General features: G+C 32.6%; 3 protein-coding genes across 6 annotated transcripts; 2 read left to right on the forward strand and 1 right to left on the reverse strand.

Moving 5' to 3' along the window:
* The first annotated feature begins 5,273 nt into the window (after nucleotides 1–5,273).
* Nucleotides 5,274–7,325, forward strand: LOC126666299 (BTB/POZ domain-containing protein At2g24240-like). Its single transcript, XM_050359314.2, has one exon. It carries the CDS (start codon nucleotides 5,700–5,702, stop codon nucleotides 7,032–7,034), a length of 1,335 nt encoding a protein of 444 aa, XP_050215271.1. The 5' UTR covers nucleotides 5,274–5,699; the 3' UTR covers nucleotides 7,035–7,325.
* Nucleotides 7,326–10,029: 2,704 nt separating this feature from the next.
* On the reverse strand, nucleotides 10,030–14,546 carry LOC126664899 (omega-6 fatty acid desaturase, chloroplastic). Of its 2 annotated transcripts, none has more exons than XM_050357514.2 (10): nucleotides 14,344–14,546; nucleotides 14,192–14,252; nucleotides 13,503–13,741; nucleotides 12,554–12,697; nucleotides 12,250–12,401; nucleotides 11,861–11,983; nucleotides 11,516–11,693; nucleotides 11,045–11,163; nucleotides 10,569–10,683; nucleotides 10,030–10,393 (listed from the first exon to the last, which is right to left on the reverse strand). In XM_050357514.2, exons 1-10 carry the CDS (start codon nucleotides 14,380–14,382, stop codon nucleotides 10,232–10,234), a joined length of 1,332 nt encoding a protein of 443 aa, XP_050213471.1. In that variant the 5' UTR covers nucleotides 14,383–14,546; the 3' UTR covers nucleotides 10,030–10,231. The 2 variants fall into 2 exon arrangements, with proteins under 2 accessions (XP_050213471.1, XP_050213472.1); XM_050357515.2 differs by having other exon boundaries at nucleotides 14,192–14,246; nucleotides 14,344–14,545.
* Nucleotides 14,547–15,953: 1,407 nt separating this feature from the next.
* Nucleotides 15,954–26,354, forward strand: LOC126682946 (formin-like protein 18). 3 transcript variants are annotated; one of them, XM_050378739.2, is made up of 18 exons: nucleotides 15,955–16,218; nucleotides 16,584–17,275; nucleotides 17,444–17,665; nucleotides 17,776–19,067; nucleotides 19,157–19,280; nucleotides 20,362–20,433; nucleotides 20,646–20,744; nucleotides 20,921–20,962; nucleotides 21,595–21,675; nucleotides 21,757–21,807; nucleotides 21,892–21,973; nucleotides 22,485–22,579; nucleotides 24,151–24,222; nucleotides 24,311–24,427; nucleotides 25,251–25,319; nucleotides 25,412–25,478; nucleotides 25,772–26,084; nucleotides 26,159–26,354. In XM_050378739.2, the coding sequence occupies exons 1-17, from the start codon at nucleotides 16,146–16,148 to the stop codon at nucleotides 25,936–25,938; spliced, it is 3,417 nt and encodes a 1,138-aa protein (XP_050234696.1). In that variant the 5' UTR covers nucleotides 15,955–16,145; the 3' UTR covers nucleotides 25,939–26,084; nucleotides 26,159–26,354. The 3 variants fall into 3 exon arrangements, with proteins under 3 accessions (XP_050234705.1, XP_050234696.1, XP_050234687.1); XM_050378730.2 differs by having other exon boundaries at nucleotides 26,162–26,354; XM_050378748.2 differs by lacking the exons at nucleotides 22,485–22,579; nucleotides 25,251–25,319; nucleotides 25,412–25,478; nucleotides 25,772–26,084; nucleotides 26,159–26,354 and having other exon boundaries at nucleotides 15,954–16,218; nucleotides 24,311–24,385.
* The last annotated feature ends 807 nt before the right edge of the window (nucleotides 26,355–27,161 follow it).

A 27,161-nucleotide genomic window follows, 5' to 3' on the forward strand; every position in this document is an offset into this window, starting at 1 on the left:
TCCGCATTTCTAGAATGCGGAACATGTGGGTCCAGGCACTCTTTTAGAATTAATTCCAAAAAAGGCACAACAATGGAAATTTGGGTGCCTATGAGGCACCCAAATATCAAAAACCCTAGGATCAGAGCAACTTTAAAATATTGGACATTATTATCTCTTTACTAATTAGACATTCATTTTTTTTACTATTCTTTAATTCCTAAATTAGCCTTATTTGATAATAAATAAAACACTTAAATTAAATCTGAATACTTATTCTATATCGATTTCTTTCTTTTTAATCGAACTTGATAGACCTGCAAAATTAATTTTCTTAACAACACTATCGGTCAGGTAATGATTATTTTTTAAAAAAAAATCAATACATCTTCTCACATAATTTTTTCTTATGGGTGTCAAATATTCTCGTTTTTCTATGTTGATTATTACTCAGATTAATTTGTTCAAATTAAATAATAAAATTGTGATGTTAAGAAAACTTTCTATGGTAGTGGCAAAATCAAGTGCAAGTGAAATTTACATTGGCAGTGATATATCTTGCATTTGTCTAACAATGTTGAGTGCAAGTGATATATATTGATAGTGGTATTGCGTTTTTATTCATTATTTTATTATCAAGGCCATAAAAAGTCCAAAAATATGCCGTCGGAAAGTTAATTTACAGGTTTATTAAAAGGCGTGGTTTCAATTAAAAAAAGAAAAATTAATATGAAAAAAGTATTCAAGCTTAAGTGTTTTATTCAAATAAGGCTAATTTAAAAATTAAAAGAATAGTCAAAAGAAATAAATGAATGCTAATTAATAGAGAGATAATAATGTCCAATATTTAAAAGTTGCTCTGTCCTTATAAATTGTTGATCTGGAAAAACCGCCACCCTTCATGATTTACTTTTTTTTATGGCTTAATATATTATTTAACCCCTATATTTTACCACTTTATTCTATGTGACCTCTAAACTATTTTTTATTCTACTAGTTTCGCATTACGTTCTATGCACGTGGCTCGTAACGTAACTCGTCAATGAACATATTAGCAAATTTATTATAATTATATCAATTTTTTATTTATAATTAATATTAAATTAGTTAAAAAATTTTGTAAAAGTAAATATAATATATTCGGTTATTTAAAAAATTTTCCATACTGAATTTATTCTTCTTTTGATTTTATAATAACCATAATTAAATAATTAACTTAATTTTATTAATAATATCTTTAAAAATAATAAGATAGAAATTTAAATAATATTATATTGACCAAATACAGTATTTTAATTTTATAGTTCAATCAAACTAAAAGATAGGTATTCCTACTAATTTGGAGACAATTTAGTTATTTTCTACATACTAAAAACTAAATTGGAGATAATTTAGCTAACTATTCTGATTAGGACTTTAATTACAATAGTGATTAATTAAATAATTAATTAGTTAATAATTATAAAACCTTTATTTAGTAGTAAGCTGAAAATGATTATTCTGTAAATTTGTCTGCCCCCCCCCCCCCTATCCGTGCTTTTATATATAGTATAGATAAATATAATATATTCGGTTATTAATTTTTTTTCCATACTGAATTTATTCTTCTTTTGGTTTATAATAACCATAATTAAATAATTAATTTAATTTTATTAATAATATTTTCAAAAATAATAAGATAGAAATTTAAATAATACTATATTGAACAAATACAGTATTTTAATTTTATAGTTCAATCAAACTAAAAGATAGGTATTCCTTCTAATTTGAAGACAATTTAGTTATTTTCTACATACTAAAAATCAAACTGGAGATAATTTAACTACCTATTCAAAGTAGAACTTTAATTACAATAGTAATTAATTAAATAAATAATTAGTTAATGACTATAAAACCTTTATTTAGTAGTAAGCTGAAAAGGATTATTCAGTAAATTTGCTTGTCCCCCCCTCATCCGTGCTTTTATATATAGTATAGATTGAACCTCTTATTTTTTTTTTCTATTTAACCCTTAAACTTTACCACTTGTTCCATGTAACCTATAAACTAATTTTTTGTTCCATTGAGCCTCTTAACTATTTTTTTTTGTTCTGTTTAACCCCTCAAACTAAATTATTATATTTAATCCCTTAACTAAGTGTTTTTTCCGATAAACATCTAAACTACTTTTTTTTACCTATTTAACCCCTCAGACAATGTATTAATTTTAAAAAACATATGAATATGTTTCATACATTTAAAATAAAAGGCGATGTAGTTTATATATTATTTAAAAACTCATCTAAGGATTATTTACTTTAAAAATCCATACTTCTATCACCCGACAGATTTGATTGAGCATTTAGGCTATAGCCTCAGATCTCTTCCTTTGAAAATCTAAGTCGTCTCTTAGATTTTGGGTTGTCGCCTTTACCATACAGCTTGTCGCAATCGATAACTAATACAATTCTGTATAAATCACAAACTTAATTTGCTATAAAATCGGCACCGGTTATCACATAGTCCTATTAAGTCATGCTCCTTAAACGAGGTCTGCAGCCTAGTCCTCTCGGCTTCCAACTCAACACATGAGTTTTTCAAACTCTCTAACTCTTCGATAGCCGCAATGCCAGCGTGCGTCTAAAACAAGGATCCCTTGCATAAACTAGAAGAAAAGAAAGTAGAAATCATCAGGAACAATATAAAAGCAAGAAAATTAAGAAAGCAAGAAAAAAATTACAGCGAGACTATGCAAACAAGCTATGTGAGTAAATATTCATCACTCTCATGTTTGAGGGGTCAAATGTCGGGATTAGAAAGTTGGGGAGGTCTTTACCCCTCAACCCAGTCCAAAAGATCAAGCATTTTTCCTGACGAAGAAATCTCCTAAAAACCCTTATGTGTTTTTTAGGAAGAACATCCTCCCTTATATAAACACTTCTCTCGATAGGAGAAAGACGCGCCGAGCTAATCGGAACCATATACTAACCACTTATAATATCTTCATGAACCCATTTCTTTATGAAACCATATTAAATTAACCATATTAAATTTTATTAAACAATGTAAAATATATGCAAAACTGCATGGAAATAATTAGAATTAATTTATGTAAATTCATACAAAAAAATTCAAAAATGAAGTGAAGTTACATAAATTTTTAAACTGCATGAAAACATGTGAAACTAAATTATAATTAACTTATGTGGATTTATATGAAGCTGTTTGAAATAAATTAAAATTGTTGGATACATCGCGAAACTAGTTGGAATCAACTTTTATAACTACAAATTGTTTTTCAAACCAAATGAAACTGTAAAATTTTGTAAAACTATATAAAACTATAAGAAACTAAAAGAAATTAAATTCTATAAATTTATATGAAATTTTATGAAACTATTTGAGTTGTATGTACTAAATTGCGTATATATAAACAATACAAATTAAAAAATATCAAGCGACTTTTACGGTCAACATCAATAAAAAATATCAACATGACACGTCATTTCATTCAACAATACAATGGGACACTCTAAGTTAAAAAATGAGACTTTTTACATGAAATGGGGGGAGAATATTTTAATATCATTAAAAATAAAATAAAAAATATAAGAAAAAAATGTATTAAATTAAAATTAATTTTTTTATATGTATTTTGTTTATTATTAAGGGAGGAGCGATTTTAGCATCAAACGATTAACACTCTCATCTCTCTAAAAGAAAATATATCTTTTCTCTCTAAAAAACCACAAACTAAAAATTATAATTTTTAGAAGGTGGGTTTGGCCTTTGGCCAAAAAACACACCTCCTCCATCCTGTAATCTAATTCACTCATTTTTTTAAATAAATCTTATTTAATTATTGTTCAATCTAACTACTTACTTGAAATATCCTCTTATTTTAAATAGTTGAAGAACCGTAATTTGAAAGAAGTGATTTTGACTTTTAATTTTAACTAGTGTTTACCTTTGTAATGAGTTCTTCTTATTTATTTATTGAGTCGGACCAGATCTAAATTCTCAATTTTAAAAGTAAATTTTTTAAGAATTTTGGTGGGTTTTTTTAATATGTTTTTTTGATGTTTGTGCTTATGTTTCATTAGATATAATCTTTGGATTCATGTTGTTCGCGAGGTTTTCACCGACGCTCAATTCTTTAAATTTATAATTGGGTAACTTTAGGTATTGATGCTATAACCGGGGTGATCCTAGACGAGGTAAACAAAATCTGAATGACGTAATCTTGATTCAAGTGACATAATCCGAATCTAAGTAAGTAACCCAAATTGTGACGTTTTCGCCGTTCGATTAAACTAACAATATTAATCTGGGAATCCTGGTATACAAGCGAGATTAATATTAATTCTACTCCTAAACTAAGATTCAATCTGGAGATCGAGGATAAAAAGTCTGAACTTTGATTTTTTGATTAATGATGTGTTGATAAAAATAATAATACAATGACCCTAACTATTTATAGGGAACAAACCCTAATCAACAATTCTAATTCTAATGAGATTAAATCTCCTAATTAAAAATAAAAATACATAAATAAATAAATAAATTAAAATAAATACAACTCTTATTGGGCTAAAATCCCATGCGAGCCCATTCATCATTTTACCCAGTTATTAGCCGCGTCATACTTTAAGTCTACCAGCTAACTTCTGAGCCGGTGCAAACACATGTTGAAGATAAAACTTGAAAAACTTGAAATTTTAAGAATAGGGCGGTTTTATAATTGTACTTTCAACGTTTGAACGATAAATATATTGACCTATTTAATAGTTTGATAAACCCTTATTGATGATTGCCTTTGCAGTTCTCACATTTTATAAAATAATTCTCTCAAATATGTAGATAAGCTGTTCATTTATGTATTTTTGTTGTTAATTTTAATGGAAAATTTAGCTTATGATAAAAAACTAAATAAATTGCATAACACTTCTTAACGCGTACAATTTAAACGGTAGCTCATTTTTTTTTTTCTTTCAAAGTAGCTCATTCATATACTATAGTAATTTTTTTTTTTGAGCAATATGAGGGATGATGATAACTCACCATACCAAATGAGTAAGGTTCATTATAAATCATGAACCATCACATGTCCACCGTTAGATTATTTACAACACCACGTCATCTGAGATTCAACGGTTGAAACAAACGGAGGGAACCAAAAAACTGAAATGGAGCCCACTTATTATATTTTATTACATGTTTAAAGATCAACTATTTGGTTGGTCAATTGATTTATGCTATTAAAGACTTAGACGTGGAAAATATAAAAGAGAGAAATAAAAATTTACAAAAGTAAGCGAAAGAAAAACATCTTATTATTATCTGTATATAAAAAAGAGTCCATTTATTTAAATTTCAACAGCTACAGATTCTCTCATTTCCCCCTGTTAATTTTCCTTAAAATTCAAAACCCATCTCCTTAAACCTAACCTTTTTAAAAACCCAGATCTTAATTTCTTCCATTTTCATCAAAATTTGGTTCTTTTTTTGATCCATCTCCATACTCTGTTTTGTTAGCCAATAAGAAAACCATGTCGTTGACTTCTTTGTTCAACAATCAGACTTGAAAAGTTTCGTTCTTTATCAGCTTCGTGTTCAAATTCTATTATGATGACGATGTTGTTTTTGTGATTTTATTATCTATTTTTGGGTTTAATTAATATCAAACCAAAAAAAAAAAACACAATCCCATAATTCCCTCCAATTTTTCTGGAAAATTACCAATGAAAATCCCAAAAGACAGAGTTAGATTCAATATAGGAGGTAGAATCTTCGAAACAACATCAACAACATTAGCCAACGCTGGAAGAAACTCATTTTTCGGTGCATTATTTGATGATAATTGGTCGCTAAAACAATCAATCAACGACACTGCTAGTGAATTCTTCATCGACAGAAACCCTGATTGTTTCGGAGTCCTCCTTGATCTCCTCCGCACAGGTGATCTTCACATCCCTTCTCATGTCCCCGAGAGAATGGTATACCGAGAGGCCTCATTTTATGGCCTCTTAGACCATGTAAGATCAGCCAAATGGGGCTCATTTGATGGTAATAAGCTCCGCCATGCCCGGTCCGTCACGGGCCGGGCGCCGGGGGACGGCACGGCCATTCGTGCTGGCCCGGATGGCGGGTGCTGTGTAGCTCATGGTAGTATGGTTCATGTGTATGATTGGATGATGGAAGAACACCCACCTATTAATCTTGATTATCAAAGAGTTAATGATGTTGGTTGGGTTGACTCTGAAAATGTAATTGTTAGTGCTTGTGAAAGATTAGGCCGAGGGGATGGAGGTATGGGATTGTTTAGTAAGAGTAGTGGTGAGTTGAGGTATAAATTTCAGGTTTGCCATGAAAATCAATTCAAGAGTTATACAGCTGGAGCTTTAAGTACTAGTTCAGATTATAGAATTTTTAGTAGTTGTAGAGGCAGGAGTAATGAATATGGTATTGGAGTTTGGGATCAAATCACTGGTAAACAGATAGATTTCTTTTATGAAACTCCGGGTTGGTCATTAGGCGATGCGGATAAATTACAATGGTTGAATGGAAGTAATTGTTTATTGGTTGCTACTTTGTTTCCTAGAAAAGATAATTGTTATATTAGTTTGTTAGATTTTAGAGCAAAGACTATGGTTTGGTCTTGGTCTGATATTGGTGCCCCAATAACTGTCGATGAGAAACGCGTTCGTGACGCTATAGCCATGGAGGATTGTAATGCTGTCTGTGTAGTGAATGAGTATGAGGATTTAGGGTTCATGGATTTGAGGATTAGTGGAGGAAGTGTGAGATGGAGCTCGAGGAGTCGATTGATGAAGGGGAAAATGCCCGATGAACCGTGTTATCCGAAACTGGCATTACATGAAGGGCAGTTGTTTTCGTCAATGGATGATTGCATTTCTGTGTTCTGTGGCCCTGACTGTGTTTTGACATCTAGGCTTCGGCGGAGTTATGGAGGTTCAATTTGCGATTTTTCAATCGGTGGGGATCGACTCTTTGCACTTCATAGTGAGGAAAATGTGTTTGATATTTGGGAGACTCCACCTCCACCAATTATATGATTCAGCTTATAAGGTGTGCTTGGTTTTTGCAGTTAGTGTTTCTTACATTTTTGTATTAACCTTTTGCCACATATTTTCTCTTATAGATTATAGAAGATAGAAGATAATTGTCTGAGTAAACTTTTAGGTTAATGAAACATAGATAGGTATTGAAAGTGTGTTGTGTCTGTATATAGCTTTTAAGTTGACTGCCATTTGATTTAGAGCAATGAGTTGTATGGGATTTTCCCATTGTTATAGAAATGAACTGATTGCTTCAAACTAAACTAAAGTAGAGGATTTTTTTTTTGATTTTTATGTCAATGATGCATAATTGCTTAAGCATCTCATTAGTTTATAATATCATGAAATATTGAATCCAACGTCTATTGATTTACACGCTATGTTGCACAAAAACTTACCAAGTCCTATATTTCGACTTTTCATTTCCGCTTCTGAAACACTTATGAAACTCTAAAACGTTATTATTTATAACTTATTTTATAAGAAATGTCATTTCGCCATTTCAACGTTTTCAGTTTAGCGTTCCGTGTTTGCACAACATGGTTTACTTGTTGAGAGAGGAGTGACAGAGAGAGATGATGTTGGCATGTGAACAGTTTCATCCACTGTAATGCTTTAATAACAAACATATATAATTTGAGGCAGTTTCACTTGCTGCATAAAGTTGGATAATTTGCTTTATTTTCAGAGTTTGCTTTCATTTTAGTGTTATCATAATGGAATTTGATAACCTTTTTTTAATTTTCTGGTACACCAAATCTGTTAGATGAGTATACCCACATCAACTAAATCCAACTTTTCACCCTTTTTCCCACTTAGGAATCTGAGACTGCAGAATTGTATTTTAAGTGTTACATCTATTTGTATCAAATCTTACAAAACTAATTCAAGAAGTATCTTTTTGTTTCTGCATTATTGAATTTCTAAATATTATATACGAAACAAATTCATACTAAATAAGCTCTATAGAAGGAAGTGCAGTACTTTTTTAGTTTTATATATGAATTTGTGTGAGAGAGAGTGAGAGATACTTTTTTGCATGTGAGAGCAGTTGATGAAGCAGCTATTTAACTGCTCTAAACAGAATTACATGGAGTAAGTAAGACCTAGCTTTTTATGCCAATAAGCTTTTCCAGTGCACCAAACATGCTAATGATTAATACACACATTTAGAGGTGTGTATTTGGTTCAAACCGAGCTGAAATTTTGATTTTTTTTATGAGAAAACAAAAATGACTAATTTTGTAAAAATCTTAGATATTTCAAATCGAACAAAATCAGTCGGTTTGTTTGATATATTGATTCAATTCGGTTATTTTAGTTCGGTTTGTGTCAAAAGTGAACTGAATTTTGTTTACTTCCAGTACTGAAAAAATAGACACAATCCAAATTTGTTGGTTAGGTTCGGTTATTTGGTTTCTTTTGACTTTTTGCACACCCGTGTGAGCGATTCAATCTTGCTCACAAACTACTCTCGGTTCGATAAAACTAATTCGAACTCAAATTTTTAAAGTTTGTTTAATAAACGAGTCAATTTCAATTTTAGTGATACTCGACTTGAAAGCTCGCGAATAAACTTCATATATTTATATGCTAATTTGATACATTTATTATTTTAAGTTTTAAACTATAAATATTTAGTTTACATGTTTTTATTAAGAAGTAAATATATGATGAATTATTTAAAATCTATTTGTATAAAGAAATATATAGTACTATTAAAGTTTTTATTAAATTGCTGAATCATTTAGTTTGGATTAAATTTACTAAATAAAAATAAAACTCGATTGAAATTATTAAATTTGTGAACTTTTAACGAGCTCGAGAAACACTTGATGTATAAACTCGAAACTCGACTTGAAAATGAATGAATCAATCTCAATTTTTTCACTACCCAACTTGACTATACTTCTTTACAGCCTACTCATAAGCACATTACCTTTTTATATTTGCTTTCTGCTATTCTTGAAATTGAACCTGCCCTTAAATTTTCCAAATAATTGTTTATATTTTTCAATACCAAATGATGCTAAATTAACCTTTTGTTGATGTTTTACATGAATTTTGAAAACTTGAACAAATCCATATAAATATGTCTAGTTGGAGACACAGCTCCATGGGCAAGCTTCAACCATTTGACCCATTAGTCTCTCTGTATTTCATTTATCATTTAAAAAGAAAAAGATGCACTGGAAAAAAAGAGAGACAAAGAATGCCAAACTTTACCTTTAGCTTCTGTTAAAGTGTTTTTTTTAAAATGGAAAATATGAGGAGTCTATATTTAATTAAGGTTTAATCATTCAAAAACCTCATTTTTTCTAATTTTTTTAGTTAATATTTATCTTTCATATTTGTCATTTAGTCTATATAAACCATCAATATTTTAAAAAATACTAAAAATTTGAGACTCTGGCAAATATGAACGATGTTTGAAACTTTTTCAAAATAAAATAAAAAACTCAAATTTCAAAAAATAAATACAACTGTAATTGAAAATATAAAAAAGGATGAACTTGAGGTTTTTTTATGTTTGTGATGTAAATGAAAAAAATGGAAAAGGTGACATGTTTTAGATAATTAGGTCTTTAATTAACTTATTTTTTAATATTTGGAGCATAATCTAAGTTGGCAATTGTCATGACTGATCTTTGGTGTCAGTGAGACATATGTTTCTGCAAAGACAGAAACAAATCTGAACAGTTTTTTTTTTTCTGACAGAAGATGGTTTCACAAATCTGAACAGTTCACAAGAAAAAAAAAAGATAAACAAATATTTCAGTAATTTTAGTCAGTATAGGTATTTTCCTAATTTTGATGCTTGTGAGTCATATAAAAAGACACTGTAAGCTTGTGTGCATGTTATTACTGACAATTAACAAGATCCATAATATGAAATTTATGCAGAATATAATCATATGAATAGGTCCCATTTTGCAGGTACAATTTTTGTCTAATACAAGAACTATATATTAAAAATAATAATAAAAAGAAATTGCATAAACTTCCAGGAAGCTTCATTCAGATTATTGTCCTCTCTATCAAAAAATTTGCAGTACATGTAAGGAATTGAAAATTCACAGTGAAACACGGATTTTCCGGTTGAGACCTAATTCAAACCTAATTTGACCTAAGAAATAAAGGATAATGGATAATTTAGGGAAACAAAAAGCTCTTAACCGAATAATCGGGTAAATTCAAGCGTAATCAGGCATCACTCTTTTTAGAAATTCAATTGGTTGAGAGTCTTCAGGTGCAAGCTTATTGAATGCAACATAATTTTCTTCCTCGTCATAGACATGACACAATGTCATTATCGTCTTCATCAATCGCCAGTTCCACGTAGCCTCGTTTAAATACTGTTACAAGCATGGAAGGAGGAGTTTAAATATCATAACAGCTTAATGATTTTTTTTCCTCCCGTGGCGGGAGATGGGATTAGATCTTCACTTTGCTTATTTCTTTTCAGTATTAAAAAGAGCGGAAAAGAAATAGAAACTTCAATTCTTATTTTGAGAAGTAAAATGATCATACCTTTCCCCAATTCTCTTGAATTGATTTATGAGCAGCAGGTAGATTATAGCTCGGGATCTTTGAAGAAATGTGATGGGGTATGTGCACATTGATATTATGACAGAGGATCTCAATCCTGCAAATAACAAAGAAGAAAATCAATATTCTTTCGATTTGTTAAGCTAGTAAGAGGTATTTATATATAAGCACCCACTATCAAGCGTCTCATCTCGGCCAACAACCACAAATTGGTTTACAGCTCTGTATTTCCCTAATCTATGGTCATTATGATAAGAAGTACTAGAATATCTTGTTTTACTCAGCTTAGAGATTACCTGTGAATTCTTATGCAAATAGAATAACAGACTAATGAAAGAGCTGTCAAATACAAATTCATTATCTAATTCTAATAACAACGTTTTGAAGAATATTTCGTAAGTCTGTTCAAGATCAGAACTGTGAAGAGAATAAACACGGAAGCAGAAACAACTTATTACCAGCGAGGGTAACCGCAATGCACAGTTCCATTTAGTTGGGCCTGAGCTGCATTCCACTTGTCCGAAGATTTAAAAGGAATATGAGGAGCTGTATGATGCACCATTGTGAAAGTACTCATCTATAAAGTACAAGGAAAAGAATAATAATTAGATGCAAGGATGAAAAAACGCAATTCATTCAATAAGTCATACAGCTACGCAAACCGTAGAAATCAAAGAGTTTGATAATGAGCAATACAAGGACGAAGTTAAGGAAAAGCATTGTGATGCAATTCAAATTATTGTTATCACATCAACAACATTAACTCATACATTACATTCTTCATAGTGAAATATTAGTGTCATTTCACTATAGAATATGAGCCAAATACACCAAAAGGAAAAATGATTTGATCCTGAGAATCACTGTAGAGATGGAACAAGCCAGTAATCTGAATGAAATTTTAACTAAAAAAAAGACAGCACCATTACCCAAAAGTGATAACCTAACCATGGCATCAGCCAGAACTTGATCCAACCCATGATCCCTGTTTTATATACGATTAATGGCCATCCTATCGCCATAAATGCAAAGACACACGCCAGACTTATCTTCACTCTTTGAACTTCATTGGGTCGGAACTTTTTTATGTCAAAGTGACAGATCAACCTGTTTGGATTCATTTTGGAACAGTTATATACTGAAGTGAATAGCAACATTTGAACATAGTTTAAAAGCAACTGCTGAAAAGATATGAATGAGAAGTATTGAAGGAACATGAGGTAGTTAGAAAAAATGTAGTTCTTGAGACAAATGTTATATTATCAGCAGTATACCAGTGAGCTATAGACATCCAAGCCCTAAATGGGCCATATCCATATATAATTGCCTTACGCAACAAAGGGGATGAATCAAATTCCTCTTTCCAAACAGGCTGCCATGCTGTATCTTCAAACAACCTATAAATAAGAACGAAGAATTCAGAATCTCAAATTAATGATCAAACAATTTCAGCTAATCTGAATGTGAAGTGTGGAGTATGGACTTTGTGAATCAGTACACAAACAAGCCACGTCCACTATTCCATCAGTTCAGGACTGTTGAATTTTGATAAAATATTCCTCCCCAGTTCATTAGGATGCTTATATCTAGTTACACAATTAGGACACGTGAAGTGGAATTACTTCTACAGAAATGAAGAAACGAAATAAAATGTGTTACTAACATGTTTGTTTTTGCATGATGCCTGTCGTGCTTAAATCTCCATGGCTCATATGGATATATTAGAGGCAGAAAAGCAAGAGTTCCTACTATGTCTTCCACAAATTTGTTCTTTGAAAAAGACTTGTGAGCACAATCATGCCCTATAACGAAGAACTTAATAAAGGAACAAAAACGAAATAAGAATGTTAACAAAGATGCATATCTGATGAGAGGATGTTAAATAAGACGTAAATCCTCTCATAAAAGTAACAAAAAGAAGACTGAAGTAGCAACATATCTAAAGAAAAAGATGTGAATGGACTAACCCCAGTAACTGCAGTCCCCGTCCACGCCCAAGCAAAAGGAAGTAGATACCATGGGGCCTTTGAAATCATAAAAAGCCCTAGAGCATAGGAAGTGACTGATATCATAACTGTCTTCCATGCTTTCACATTGTCAATCTCAAAAACCTTACGACCAAAATTTTTAAGAAGAAAACAACAATAAAAAGATTAGTATTTGAATAGCAGTAATTTCCTGTCATTAATGTCAAGTAATCAACTTTAATTCTTTGATTCAAAAGTATCCAGGGCATTAGCCTTGTTAAAAGTGAAAAAAGGGGCTACCAGAAAAAACCTATTGAAGCGGCATTTTAGAAAAGGGAAATCCACGGGCAGTCTTATGCTTCATAATTTTTTTGCATGAAGATGTCGTTAGCCCTCAAAAGTATTAAGGGCCTAAGCCTAAGCGTTGTTAAACGTTAACAAAAGGGGCTACAACATAATCCTATTGAAGCAGCACTTTGGAGAAGGGAAATCTTGAGATGGTCTTATGCTTCATCATTTTTTTCACAAAGATGTTGTTATTAGCCCTCAAATACTTTAAAGTAATGTCGCAGGACAGGACAGAATAATACACTGATCACCCCAAGAAAGAAACCCACTTGGGCATACAAAAGTTTGATCATAGTTTTGACATAGTAACACAGTAGCACTGAATATTTGGCTCCAAGTGAGAAGCTTATTCAGCACCATACTCCCTTCTGATCAAATGCCAATGCCATACATTCGGCTACATTCATTTATCAGCTAATCCATGGTACAAACTTTTAAGCAACTACTTCTTTTTGGACTCTTGTGCCACTTAAAATTGTTAACCGACTATTGGTACTAGCAGAATTTCCATGGATGCTCAGAGTGGCAATACATTAACAAATTGAACCATTTTAAAAGCAGTGAAAATGAAAAGTATGATTCAGCTCTAAAAATAAGTCACCTTTTTGGGCAGAGTATCAATGATTTCCCTTAATGTAACATTTCCAGGAAGTGGTTCTCCAATTTGACTAAAGCCATAACTTTCTGCTAACTGTTTTCTGTACTCAGCACTGTCAGCTGAAGATGGTGCTACCGGCGTGGCCACAGCTTGTACAGGTCTACTTTTTCTCGAGTAGAACAAACAATTTTTTCTTTTATCTCCCTTCAAAAGCAGCCTCTCCCAAGTTAAGGGATAGATACCTGGCCACCAAAAAGAGAATTAGAATGTGGCAATGACAACAAATGAGAGAATAATACGAGCAGCGACTCTCCACAAAAACAGGAAGCCTGCACCTTTTCCGAATTCAAAGATGAACACATACTAATACGAACCAGTCCATCAGATGAATTTACTACTTGAAAGTGCCATAATCACAATGATGAGCAAGTAAATTGATGAAGTCAAGAAGCTGAGTTCTTTTACACATGAGTGAAATTACAGTACTGCTCAGACCAATATAAGTTTTGGGCACCATGTACAAAGTTCAAATATAAGAGTCCACACCATGTTTTTCTAATATCTTAGCAGACACAGAGAGAAAATTAACAAAATTGGAGGAAAAACAACACCACATGAAGCTTGAACTAGAGATAAAACAAACCCAACTCCACATTTGGTCCAAATTAATTAAAAGAAAGAAAGAAAAGTACCTAGAGAATTAGGGGCAGCAATTTTTTGAGTCCTAATTGGCCGTGGTTGGGTGCCCTGAAACTCAACCAAAAAACCCAACACCATAAAAAAACAGAAACAAAATGGGAAAGTAGAATCTTTAGATATTATACGAATAAATGAATAGAAATACCATGGAGAGGAAAACAGAATCTGAAATCCTGAAAGCCATTAGAAGCTAAAAAAGCAGGAACCAATCCTTGTTCTTGAGTGAGAGAGGCTGTGGTATCCTCTCTCCTGGTTGCTAAGGACAAAAGGGCTGTAGAGTTGGATTGAATGCAGCCATTTATTAGTTGCTGCACTGTACTGCAGTATTTCCCATTTGTGGCTGCTGCTCTTCCATCTCATTTATAAACTCCAAGTCCTGCCGTCTCATTTCTTTGGTTCCAAAAGAGCCTTATTGTATATATAATAAAATGTTTTGAACCGATAATTATGATGATTAATTAAATAATTGTATATTTGTACTAATAATTATATCTAAAAATATCTAAAAATTAAAATATTTGAATTATTTTTACGATATTAATTTAAATTTAGATACAATAATTATAAATCTTTTGACAATAACATAGGAAAGTTATAAATTTTGGACAACAATATCAAAAATTGAAGACTTTTTATGGATTTTTTAAATTATAAAGTAATTTATCATAATTACCCGTTTTGTGCCAAATTGACAGTCACATTCAATTTTTGTTCGTTTCAAATTATAGATTCTCAGTTATTATAATTTAATACATTTTTGATATTTATTTTTATCCTAATTTTGTTTATCAATTTGGGACAAACAAATTATAATATAAGAGTCTAAAAATTAGTACCTTGAACTTTCATCATATATTCTTAAATCAAAACAGATTTTGTTCGAGAGTATAATTCAGAAAATTTAACAAAAGCTACAGGGCGGGCAATTTTTTTTTTTTGTCTCTTGCAGGCAAAAATAATACGTCGAAAGTGATAGTTTCATATATTCTACTAATTTGTATCATGATGTGTTTTAAATTGCCCATCGATGTATTGCAATTATGGCTGGGTTAAAATGGACAAAAACGAAAAAAATAATAATACTCATTCCGTCCCGTTTAATAAGGGACAAATGAGTTTTTTTACATAAATTAAAAAAGCATTAACTACTATAATATTTTTTTATTTTTTTCTATTTATAATAGTGTTGTATTTTATATATAGACCAATAGTTATTAATTATGGAAAAAGAAAAGGAGGTAAAAAAGTAAAATTCATATAATTTGGCATAAAAAAACGATATGACCTTCTTAAATGGACAAATAAAAATGAAATATGTCCCTTCTTAAATAGGACGGAGGCAGTACTTAAACGTAAATAAAATAATAAGAAATTAAAGATTCGCATTCTTGATATCTCCAATAAATTAATCAAAAAACGCCTCTAAAAAAAACAACGTGGCAGTTTGTCTATATCTGTCTCCACGTTATAAAACTCGCGATTAAGTTAAATTGAGAAATTCTTACCTAGTTCCGGTCCATAAATTTTCCAAGCACCTATCCAATGAGGTGTTAAAAAATCTAACATAATTCTCTTTTCTTATTATTTTATCTTTTTTCTCATTTTTCTAACACCTCATTATAGGTTCATGAATTTTTCATGGTACGAGTCTAGGTAAGAACTTCCCAAATTATAGATTAGCTGACATGTCGGCAGCTAGTGGTATCCACGTCATGAAACCCGCCATTGAGGAGAAGTTAGGTGAGTGTCAGCAAGAACACCAGATTTCATTTCACATTCAAACTAACTAAAACAAACCAAACAAACACCAACTCAAAATCTAAATCAAATTATCCATTTCTCAATCGAAATAGAAATTTCTAACTCGATCGAAATTTAACGAAAGTACAGTGAACAAACTGTTTGATTAATTTAATTTTGTAACTTAAACGTTTCCAAGGAAAACAAATGGCGTTATTTCGAAAATTGTTCTACAGGAAACCACCTGACGGCTTGCTTGAGATCTGTGAACGTGTTTACGGTGCGTTTTACTCTCCCTTTCCTTACTTTGAATTTGTTTTAGTTTTGATTGTTGCTTTTGGTAATTAACCGCATGTAATTGTATTAGAATTCAGGATATCTTAATTACAGTTCAATTTGGAATTTTAGTTGATGATAAAGAAATTTGAATGAAATGGCAATTTGGTTAATTTTCATGTCATGAATAATGACAAGCTATATTTCCTGTATAGTGTTTGATTACTGCTTCATTACTGATGAGAATTATAGAACCTATAAGAATTGCAGTTAATATGGAAATTTAGTTGATGATACAAATTTGGAAGAATATTTCAATTTGGTTAATTTACAGTACATGAATAATGACAAGCTATAATTCATGTATAGTGTTTGATTACTGCTTCATTACTGATGCTTGGCAAGAGGAGAATTATAGAAGCTATATGAGTGGAATTGTTGGTCAACTTAAAGAACATTTTCCTGATGCTTCATTCTTGGCTTTCAATTTCCGCGAGGGTGATACTCCAACCCAGCTTGCTAATATCTTGTCTGACTTTGATATGACCATTATGGAGTACCCTCGGCAATACGAAGGTTGCCCGTTAATCAAAATGGAGCTGATTCATCATTTTTTAAGATCAGGTGAAAGTTGGCTTTCGCTTGGCCATAACAACTTGCTTCTTATGCATTGTGAACGGGGCGGTTGGCTCGTACTTGCCTTTATGCTGGCAGCGTTGCTTATTTATAGGAAGCAGTATAGCGGAGAGCAGAAGACCCTTGATATGATATATAGACAGGCTCCTCGTGAGCTTCTGCATTTGCTGTCACCATTAAATCCTCTTCCTTCTCAATTGAGGTATCTACAATATGTTTCGAGGAGGAATGTGGCTTCGGAATGGCCTCCACTCGATAGAACTGTTACAATGGATTGCATTATTTTAAGATTTATTCCAAATTTTGACGGGCATGGAGGTTGCTGTCCGGTATTTCGAATATACGGGCATGCTCCTTCAGACGAGTCTGCCAACGTTGGGTGCCTAACTCCTCGTAAAGGAAAAAATATCCGGGCTTATAAGCAGGTAATTTACATCCTTATCATAATGTGCTTTGCTTGCTCATCTCTTGCTCGTGTTCTTTTTGGTATTATTTTTTGGGTTCCCTATGGTTTGTTTTGCTCCACAAGCTTCTGCAGAATTGGTCCTGCCTTCAAATATATGATTGTCGAAACTCGTTCTATTATATTGCAGACAGAATGTGAACTAGTTAAGATTGACATCAATTGTCGAATCCAAGGCGATGTTGTGCTGGAGTGTGTTAGCTTAAATGATGATATGGAACATGAACGGATGATGTTTCGAGCTGTGTTTAACACAGCTTTTATTAGGTCAAACATCTTGATACTTAATCGAGATGAAATTGATATTTTATGGGATGCTAAGGATCATTTTCCAAAGGACTTCAGAGCAGAGGTATGAGTCCTTTCCATATTTAGCATAGACAATTCTGGTGCTAATTCATTCTTGCTTATGCGTGTCAGTGTGTGTATTTTTCTAACTTTACATGTATTATCCATGTGAAGATTCTTTTCTCAGAGATGGATGCTGCTGATTCCATTGTTGCAGTAGATTTCCCTCGCATTGAGGAAAAGGAAGGTCTAACAGAGGAAGAATTTTATAAAGTTCATGAGATGTTTAACTCTGATGACTGGTACTCATCAGATATCGCACTTAATGTGCTTCAAGGTGCATCAAATATTCTCCAAGAAAAATTGGAAGCTGATTTGCAACAAGGTAGACAAAATAGTCCTCTAAGCCCTAGAAGTCCTCAAAGTCTTGAAAGAAGTCCTCGAAAGCGTCGAGAGAGAAAGAAGCGCACGGCTTTTGATAGTGAGATCAAGAGTTTCATGCTGTCAGCACAACAGATTGAGTCTGTACACTCGCCAAAATCATCAACAGATTTTAATGCTGATATAGTGGAGGAGACTAAGGACAAAGACATACAATCTGGCCTTCAAGTTACCATCCAGTCTGATAAGTGCGAGCGACCACATCAATTATCCTTAGATTCTACGACCAGACTTCTGTCGGATAATGTTGCCTCATTTGGGAGTCCTGAGTTCTATGATAAGATATCATCTACATATACTTTAAATCAAAACTTGCCAGGTGATAGAACTGAACCTGTGGATTCCTCAAGTGTTAATTTTTCACCATCAAAGCATCCATTGGGACCTGTCGTGAATTCAAGTGCCTCAAACTCTCTGCCCCCTTCAATTTCAAAAACAGTAGATCCTTTGCTTGCCAAAGAGACTAAAACTTATATTGGGGATAAATGTCAGTTATCATCAGAAAGAAGCCAACCTACCTCCAAGAATCAATCAACCATGCTTGTTCCTCCCAGTCCTCCTATCAAACTACCAATACCTCCTCCATTGTCACCTGTGGGGGAAAATGACGCCATTAAATGTGAACCTCCCACACCACCACCTCCTCCAACTCCACCTTTGAAGGAGAACCTTGCTGTTAGAGTTAGACCTCCTCCACCCCCGCCTCCTCCTCTTTGTTCGGTGCAGGTAGCCTCTTTGACAGTTTCATCACTGGCACCACCACCGCCCCCACCTCCATTCAACTCCTCTCGAGCTCCTTCCGCACCCCCTCCTCCATCTTCTGCACCTCCTCCTCCATCTTTTGCACCGCCAACTCCTGCACCGCCGTTCAGTTCTCCTTCCAGCACCAAGGGACGTTTGTCTCGTACAATAAGTTCAAGGAGCCATCAGACCAAGAAGTTGAAACCATTGCATTGGTTGAAATTAACAAGAGCTGTTCATGGAAGTTTATGGGAAGAGGCACAAAAATGTGGGGAAGCATCCAAGTAGGTGCAACTCATAGAGAATTTGTATTATCTAGGAATGTGCATTCAGAACTTTAGGTCTTATACTTGTTTTGTGTTTGTCACTCTAGGGCTCCAGAGATTGACATGTCAGAGCTTGAAACTCTTTTTTCAGCGTCAATATCAAGTTCAGATAATGGAAAGAAGTCTAATATGCGCGGCTCACTCGGACAAAAAGTTGATAAAGTGCAGCTGGTAATCTATTTTTTATTTCCTAATTGATGCAGCCATAATTCTATTACTTGTCGTCTTTGTTTTTTGATGGTGCATTTCTGTATTTGGTTTTACCTCAAGTAAAACCGTTGGTACTATATGCCATAAGGTTTCTATTAAAGGATAAGTAATATGTTACTTTGGTCATTGAAAAATATATTCAAGAAAAGTAATTCATTCCCAATCAACTGATATGTGCATCATTTCTTACAATATGGTTTCTAGAATAGAGAATAAGTGTTATTTTAGTTGGTGAAAAGCTTCATTTTATGACATCACCAGTAAGAATTTCCAGATTATTGTAGGCTCAAGTTATTTAGTAGTTTTCTAATAGAACTAATTGTGCCTTTCATTTTTTTGTGAATATGGTTACTGGAATATCTATCAGATATGGTCCTGACCTGACCATTACAATAGGCACATAATGTGGTAGATGTAGCCAGAGGATGTAGTGTCCCACAATTCTCCCTATACCATATAAGAAATTAGCTACTGATTTCTTCACTAAAGACATCCACAACAGCATACTTGTCAAACTTTTCATTCAAAGATTATTGTTTGTCAGCTATCTAACCTTCTACTTGCTGCTGAAACGCCAACACCATGGCAGCACTATCTTTGAATATTTTGTCACAATTAGCTAGCTAGCTAGCAGCTTTGATGCTGATAAGCATGCTCCGGGATATTGAATTGAGCAAGAGAACATAGCAACTTTATTTCTAAGAATTTAAGAATAGAGATTGCATCGTTTAGGTCTTTCTGATTGATGGACAAAAGTTCCAGAATATTTATTGCGTAACTTGTAAGAAAGCCGATGATAGACAAAAGGTCAAGCACACATGTACCACAAATTTTAGAATTTACTTTAGTGATGGGAATCATCATGGATTGATAGATTAGTATATGCATATAAAGTGTTACACAATCTCAATCTGTTCAAGAGTATCTTTATCTGCTTCATTGTGCCAAAAGTTCGGTATGTTCAGGCTGCACTGAGTTACTTTTGGAGGCTAGTTTGTATAAAATACACTTTCTATCGTGTGTAATTTCCTTTCCTTTGCAGATTGAACACAGGCGAGCATATAACTGTGAAATCATGCTCTCAAAGGTGAAAGTGCCGCTAAACACATTAATGGTAAGCTAATTGCATCATTTGGAATAATTTGGACGAACTTTTAATATGAATATTGTGTTCTCCTTGGAATTTTATAGAATTTTTTCTCAATGCAATTAGATATTATTCAAACTTATTGCATGTCATCAGTTCTATTCTATTTAATTAGATAATATTATTGATGAGGAAATAATTTCATACTTGTTATTCTCAATTTAACCTATGGCTTGCAGGGTTCAGTACTTGCCCTCGAAGACACAGCACTAGATATGGATCAGCTAGAGAACCTCATAAAATTTTGTCCTACAAAAGAGGAGATGGAACTACTAAAGGTGTTTTTGTCTTTGAAATTTAATTTTTGTGCTGTAGCCTATTTTGTACTAGCTTTGAACAGAATTTACCTCACAACTTATCTCATGGCCTCTGATTATAAGTTAATAGTTGGTAGCATGAAATAACACTTCTATAATTTGGAGTTGTAATTGTATTTTACATTTTTTGTGTGCAGGGCTACACTGGAGAAAAGGAGAAGTTGGGAAAATGTGAACAGGTCTGTAGCATGTTATTTCTGCTTAGTTACTTTTTGAACAATTAAAAAATAAGTATTCACTGAATAGAAATGTTAAATTTGGAAATAAATATCTAAGCATATTTGTTTGTTTCTTAAGATCACCCTTTGATGGACTTAAAATGGAAATCCAGATATGTAACCAATGCTTACTTATCATGTACATTGGTCAAGTTTTTATTACCTTTCATCGTATTTTTTTAATCAAAATTTCAAAGGTGCATATGGCCGATTTTCTTTGATGTCTTTTTGGAACCAATATATCTCCGTGCCTTATCTTGGAAAGATCTGTTTCTGTATGACACTTTATCACTACTGCTAAAGCCTAAAGGTATGATAGAGAAAATCTGAAAATGAATAGTTGATGCTGTAGTCAATTAGATTTCTTTCCTTACTCCCCTAATGATAAGAACTCTTGCATTGGGCCAAAACCGCAATATATTCTGCAACTAAAATTGAGGATGTTTTCTTATTACAAAAGTGTTCACTCAAACTGAGAAGGAAACGTTTGAAAAAAGGCACAAATTGATGATAAATGCTTAAGCTATTCATATGTATTAGATCAAAAAGTTTTTATCGTTTTTCTGATTGATATTTTTCAAGATATTTTGCAGTTTTTCTTAGAATTAATGCAAGTACCAAGAGTAGAGTCAAAGCTCAGAGTCTTCTCTTTTAAGATGCAGTTTCATGCCCAGGTTAGGAGATGCATTCAATAATCTGCTTGCTTTTTTATCTTTTCCAGTTTTCTACTAAATGGATGTCTTTTTGCTGTTTAGGTTTCTGACCTAAGAAACAGCCTAAATGTGGTAAACTCTACAGCAGAAGAGGCAAGTTCTACTGTATTGATCTTCTCTTTCTAAAGTATTTGGTAATTATTAAGATGCTCGCATCACGTTCTGATCCTCTTTCAGATCAGGAATTCTGCCATGTTGAAAAAAGTTATGCAGACAATTCTTTCACTGGGAAATGCTTTGAATCAGGGAACTGCGAGGGGTAAGTCAAATTATATTAATGCATGCATAGTGGATTTATTAGAAAATGAACATGTACTTGCAGAATAGATGCATAATGGATGAAATGGGAAAATTAAGATCGGAAAAAATGGGTCAAACCTAAGATCAGCTCAATCAAATTGTTAAGGCTCTGGTAGGAGAAACTGTTCATTGCCACTGTGAAGCATTCTTAGTGAAGAAATAGGCAATAACACAAGGTTTTTTGCCTTGTAATTCATTTTTCCTAGATTATGATGACTGGCTATAAGAAATTGATACCTTTCTTGTCGCCACAAGAATTTGTGTACTTTTAGTGAAAAATAGACCTAAGTTTTTTTCTGCTTAATCTGTCTGAACTACCTGATCTATAATGAGAGTACTTACATACATCTATTCCAAGTACATGGGATCATTGGTATATGACATTTCAATGTGCAGTATAAAATTTCCTTGCTGCTTGTAACACAACATACTCCATTTTTTTAATTACTCTTAATTTAAATCTTTTATAGGCTCTGCTATTGGATTTAAATTGGATAGCCTTCTTAAACTAACTGACACTCGGGCTAAGAACAACAAGATAACTCTCATGCATTATCTTTGTAAGGTACAAGTATTTTACTTTTACTTGGTGAGTTTGGGTTGTGCTGATGAACTCTAAAAGGAAGTTGATTATGTCATAATTAGAGATAAACCTGGAAGCGAACTTGCGTGTCCTTTGATTTATTCATTTGCAATACATATTTATATGAAAGTGAATATTTAAGTGGAAATAATATTTTAATTTCACATCACTAGGAAGCCAATATCTGCTACTGAAGTATTTATGCATTACAGTTTCTGGTACCCAAGGAACTGACTGATCCACCAATTTGGTTTCCATTTGAAACTTACCACTCTCCTTTCCAGAATGAATAAGTGACTTTGGTTCTTGTTTTAAGATTTAACTTCTACCCAAACTGAAAAGAGACTTAATTGCATTGGCATGCTAAATATACTTTTGATTACTGGCTGGATCAGGGGCTTGTGCTGCATGCAGCATGTTAGTTTAGCTTCATGCACATATATCATTTGGAGTGTTCTTAGGTTTACCTTCTTGGCCATGAACTTCACTCATCTGCAAAGGCTCTCTTGTTTCCTTTGTGAACAACTTGAAAATGCAGACTATAAGAATAGCCATATGTCAATATTCAAAATCTGATTATCAAGCTAGATATCCATTCATTAATTTCGTAGTGTGAATATGGATCTTGAAAAGGCCAAGGAGCTCAATTTGACAATGCAAAAATGACTAATTGCACTACAACAGTATCTTTCTGCAAGGCATCATGGGAACCTTAGAAAGGGAAGAAGATTATTTAAGGGTGAATATTTGATGAAAAATGATATCCCATATATGAAATGAAGATAAACACTTTAAATGGAGAAACCTTCTAAGAGGTTAAACACCAAGGTCTTTGTAAGCTATGGAAGCAGGTCCAAGTCGATAAGACGTGCTTTTTTCAGAAGTCTCTTTTTACTTCTTTTTTGCTTTGTATTCTTTTTCTTTTGGCTTATCCTTGAGTGGTTTATTCTTCTTTTTTAAATATCTACGTTACTATAATTGAAGGGCCGGTTTTCAGCTTCCTTTTGTCACAAAAAGTAGGAGAGGTAATGTTATAAAAGAGCAACTTTCATATTACTTCCCTTTCTTGATATATGTCTCCCTTTCCATGTCATTGAATTGAAAAGAAGTTTACATGCAAAAATTGCTGTAACCTTAGTGTCGTGTCTGATTGGCCAAGTGTTGAAACATGATCCAAGTTCTGAGTGTGTCGTCCTTTTTTTTTGACAAGTTTCTTGCACTGGTTTGATGTGTAGTTGATGTGCTTGTGCAGTTCATTCTTTTTGTTAAGTCTTCAGTTATGTTCTTTTGAGTATTAAATCCATTTTTGGTAGTTCTGTTTTCATAATAGTCTTATGTCGTAAGTAGTAACAGACACACAAGTGTGAGTTCTCTAAATGACATTTCTTGTGTATATGTTCGAACCTGGCTTCTTTCAGAAGTCACATAGTTTCATTTGTAGGGTTTGAAACTCCAGGCATCAACTTTAAAGATGCTCTGTCATGGGTTATATGATTGCAGCATTTGTTTTGCTTATCCACTCAGAAGTTTATATCCTGATTGATATGCTTTAGGTGCTCGCTGACAAACTACCCGAGCTCCTAGATTTTTACAAATATCTTGCCAGTTTGGAACCTGCATCAAAGGTATGTTATATCTTGTGTTGGCTATTCTATGAAAAAATAAAGGAAAAAATGGTATCTTGTAACTGAAAATATGCATTTCTCCATCTAGATACAATTGAAATTTTTGGCAGAGGAAATGCAAGCCATAAGCAAGGGATTGGAAAAAGTTGTACAGGAATTATCCATATCTGAAAGCGATGGTCCGATTTCAGACAGTTTTCGTAAGGTACTCTTAAGATTGTTATCTGACAACTGAGAGTTTGTTATGCCTATTTGATGTCTTCTGGTGCTCTTCACGTGATTTTTTTTAAGTTGAAGGAAGTCCTATTTTGCGCTTGATAACTCAAGATTATAATGCTAAGGTCGTTTGGTTTACCTCTGCTTATCTTTTTGAAGTGGTAATTTTAATTGTGGCAGGCCCTTGGATCATATTTTCACCTCGAGAAACTAACAATTGCGTTTGTGCATCTGTGTGTATATATTAAATATAAATGTTTTAGTAGATTGGAAATAATCAAAATCTTCAGACAATGATGGGTAATTAATCATGCAGTACAGATGTTATGTAACTTGTTATGAAATCAAGCAATGAATCTGATTAACTAAATATTAGCTTCACTGATTCTATTGACTAATATAGCAAGCTGGACCTAGCCTCATATTGGAAGAAACTTACAGCTGAATCATAGATCCGTACTACAGATGTGATATTGAAAAAAATGGCACATAATAGGTGCATTTTACTGCATTTGAACTTTCTGGAAAGAGGCTGCAGTCTGATTGATTTAATGTTGAGGTATGAGAAGCAGTTGACATATACCTTTTCAAACTGGTGCAGCTGACAGAAAAAGTGCTGCTTTTAAACAAACACCACAAAAGGTTTTTATGAACTAGTTTCAATATAAGAGATATTATACCAAGGGTTTGTCAGCTTGAATCTTCGAATTCTCTTCACAAATATGAGAGAGGGGGGATAATATAATTATACATTGTTATCAGAAGTTTGCATTTGTATTTATGTCTGATGTGCTTTATGTTCTATTATATAGATTTTAAAGGAGTTTCTTCGTTTTGCTGAAGCTGAAGTCAGATCTTTAGCTTCTTTGTACTCTGGAGTGGTTAGTCTTCTTTCTTATTTTGAAGATTAGTACTATTAGTAGCGTCCATTATGTGTAACTTAGACTTTGCCTGGGCCATGAGATCATCACAGGGCAGAAATGTGGATGCTTTGATTCTTTATTTTGGAGAAGATCCAGCACGTTGCCCCTTTGAACAAGGTATTGCTCAGTTATTTCACTTTCTGGTGCTATTGGCAATCATGATACACCATTGCTGATCTAACCGTAGTCTGAAGAAGCTGTTTCTTCTGCTTGGCGGGCATTTTGCAGTCATATAGCGAGAAATGTTCACACATGGCGCATTACTAATTTTGCTCGAGACCAAGAAACATGTTTTGTTTCAGTTTAATTTAGATTCCTTTATCAGTTCCTGATTTGAAAAATTTAATATGACCAGTTAGTTTCAGTGTAGTTACTCGATATCTTATGCTTGAAAAATTGTAAATCTGCAGTTGTTTCAACCCTACTCAATTTTGTGAAATTGTTCAAGAAAGCACATGGGGAGAATTGCAAGCAGCTTGAGAATGAAATGAAGAAAGCAGCTGAAAATGAAAAATCTAAATTAAAGGAGTCTGAAAGATTGTTGCAGAAACCAGTTGAGAGTGGCAGTGTCAAGTGACTCCATGTTTAAAGATGAGCTATCTTCCCTCTGCGGAAGCACTGCAGCATGTCGTAGGCATCAAATAAGAAATGGAGGAGAAGGAAATTTAATCCTAAACTGTAAATATTCAGTTAGTTTCAGGTTATATTCATCTCTCGTGAAAGGTAAGCATCTAAACCTGTTTTTAAATTTTACGCGGCGGCATAAGATTCTGATTCCATTGTCTGTTTCTGTGAAGCAGCATGGTGCCTTCATGATGATAAACAATAATGCATACTGTGATTCTCTTTGGAGCAGGAAGGGTGCTAGTTTGTTTGATTCTTATCTTTGTTAGGTAACTTGCATAACATCCAACAAATAATTGTGGTAAAAAAACAGGTGATTTTGGAATTTCTACTCATTTTCAATCCTTTTAATATCTTCCCTTTAATTAATTTTTCTTACAAAGATTTTTTTTCTTTTTATGCTGGAAATGTCATACATTAGATTACATTTACTTGTAAATGAAATAAATTCTAAAATTGGCAAATACAAATAAATAAATTCATTTGCAATCGCTTGCTCAAATAATTTTATATTTCTACTTTTAATCCATCTTGAGTTCAATTTTGGTTAATTGTAACCAGAATTATAACGTGGGCAAATTACTCTTGTACTCTTTAACATATGTCTAAATTCAAACTTTTATCTTTATTGAAAATTAAACGATATAGTTATTTTATTTTTATTAATATTTTAGTATTCCATTTTATTTTTGGAATTAATCAACTAAGTCAAACTATTTAACTAAAAATATTAAATTTCAGTTTCATCCTTAAATTTAGTTTTAACACAAGTATAACAATTGTATTTTATGAAATTTAATGACTTAACAATTTTAATTTTAATTTATTTATTTTATCTTTTTTTTTGTTTTTTTTATTTCATTTACTTTTTAAAATTTTAAAAAAATTAATAATAAATTATTTTTCCAAAAAGTAATGACGTGAAGTCATTAGATCTTATAATAATATAAGTTTTATTTATATATATTGAAAATTTAAGGATTAAATTAAATTTTAATTTTTTTAATTAAGTACTTTGATGTAGTTGAATAACAATAAAATTGAACGAATGACTAAAATTTAACGGAAATAAAGTAAAAAATTACATCGATTTATTTTTAAATAAATAAGACGAAAGTGTGAAAGATGAAATATGAAATATGTGCTCATTAATACTTGTTAAACTATCTTGACTTG

The sequence above is a fragment of the Mercurialis annua genome, linkage group LG1-X (assembly GCF_937616625.2).
Source record: "Mercurialis annua linkage group LG1-X, ddMerAnnu1.2, whole genome shotgun sequence".
NCBI lineage: Eukaryota > Viridiplantae > Streptophyta > Magnoliopsida > Malpighiales > Euphorbiaceae > Mercurialis > Mercurialis annua.

Bases quoted from the DNA above. Each gene is read 5' to 3' on its own strand.
- LOC126664899 (XM_050357514.2), bottom strand. From the start codon at position 14,382: ATGGCTTTCAGGATTTCAGATTCTGTTTTCCTCTCCATG. The intron at 11,984-12,249 runs GTTAGTAACACA...TCTTATTTATAG, and splicing joins CATCATGCAAAAACAAACAT to GTTGTTTGAAGATACAGCAT. The intron at 10,394-10,568 runs GTATGATCATTT...TGCTTGTAACAG, and splicing joins TTCAAGAGAATTGGGGAAAG to TATTTAAACGAGGCTACGTG.
- LOC126666299 (XM_050359314.2), top strand. From the start codon at position 5,700: ATGAAAATCCCAAAAGACAGAGTTAGATTCAATATAGGAGGTAGAATC.
- LOC126682946 (XM_050378739.2), top strand. From the start codon at position 16,146: ATGGCGTTATTTCGAAAATTGTTCTACAGGAAACCACCTGACGGCTTG. The intron at 16,219-16,583 runs GTGCGTTTTACT...ATTCATGTATAG, and splicing joins GATCTGTGAACGTGTTTACG to TGTTTGATTACTGCTTCATT. The intron at 25,320-25,411 runs GTTAGTCTTCTT...AGATCATCACAG, and splicing joins CTTCTTTGTACTCTGGAGTG to GGCAGAAATGTGGATGCTTT.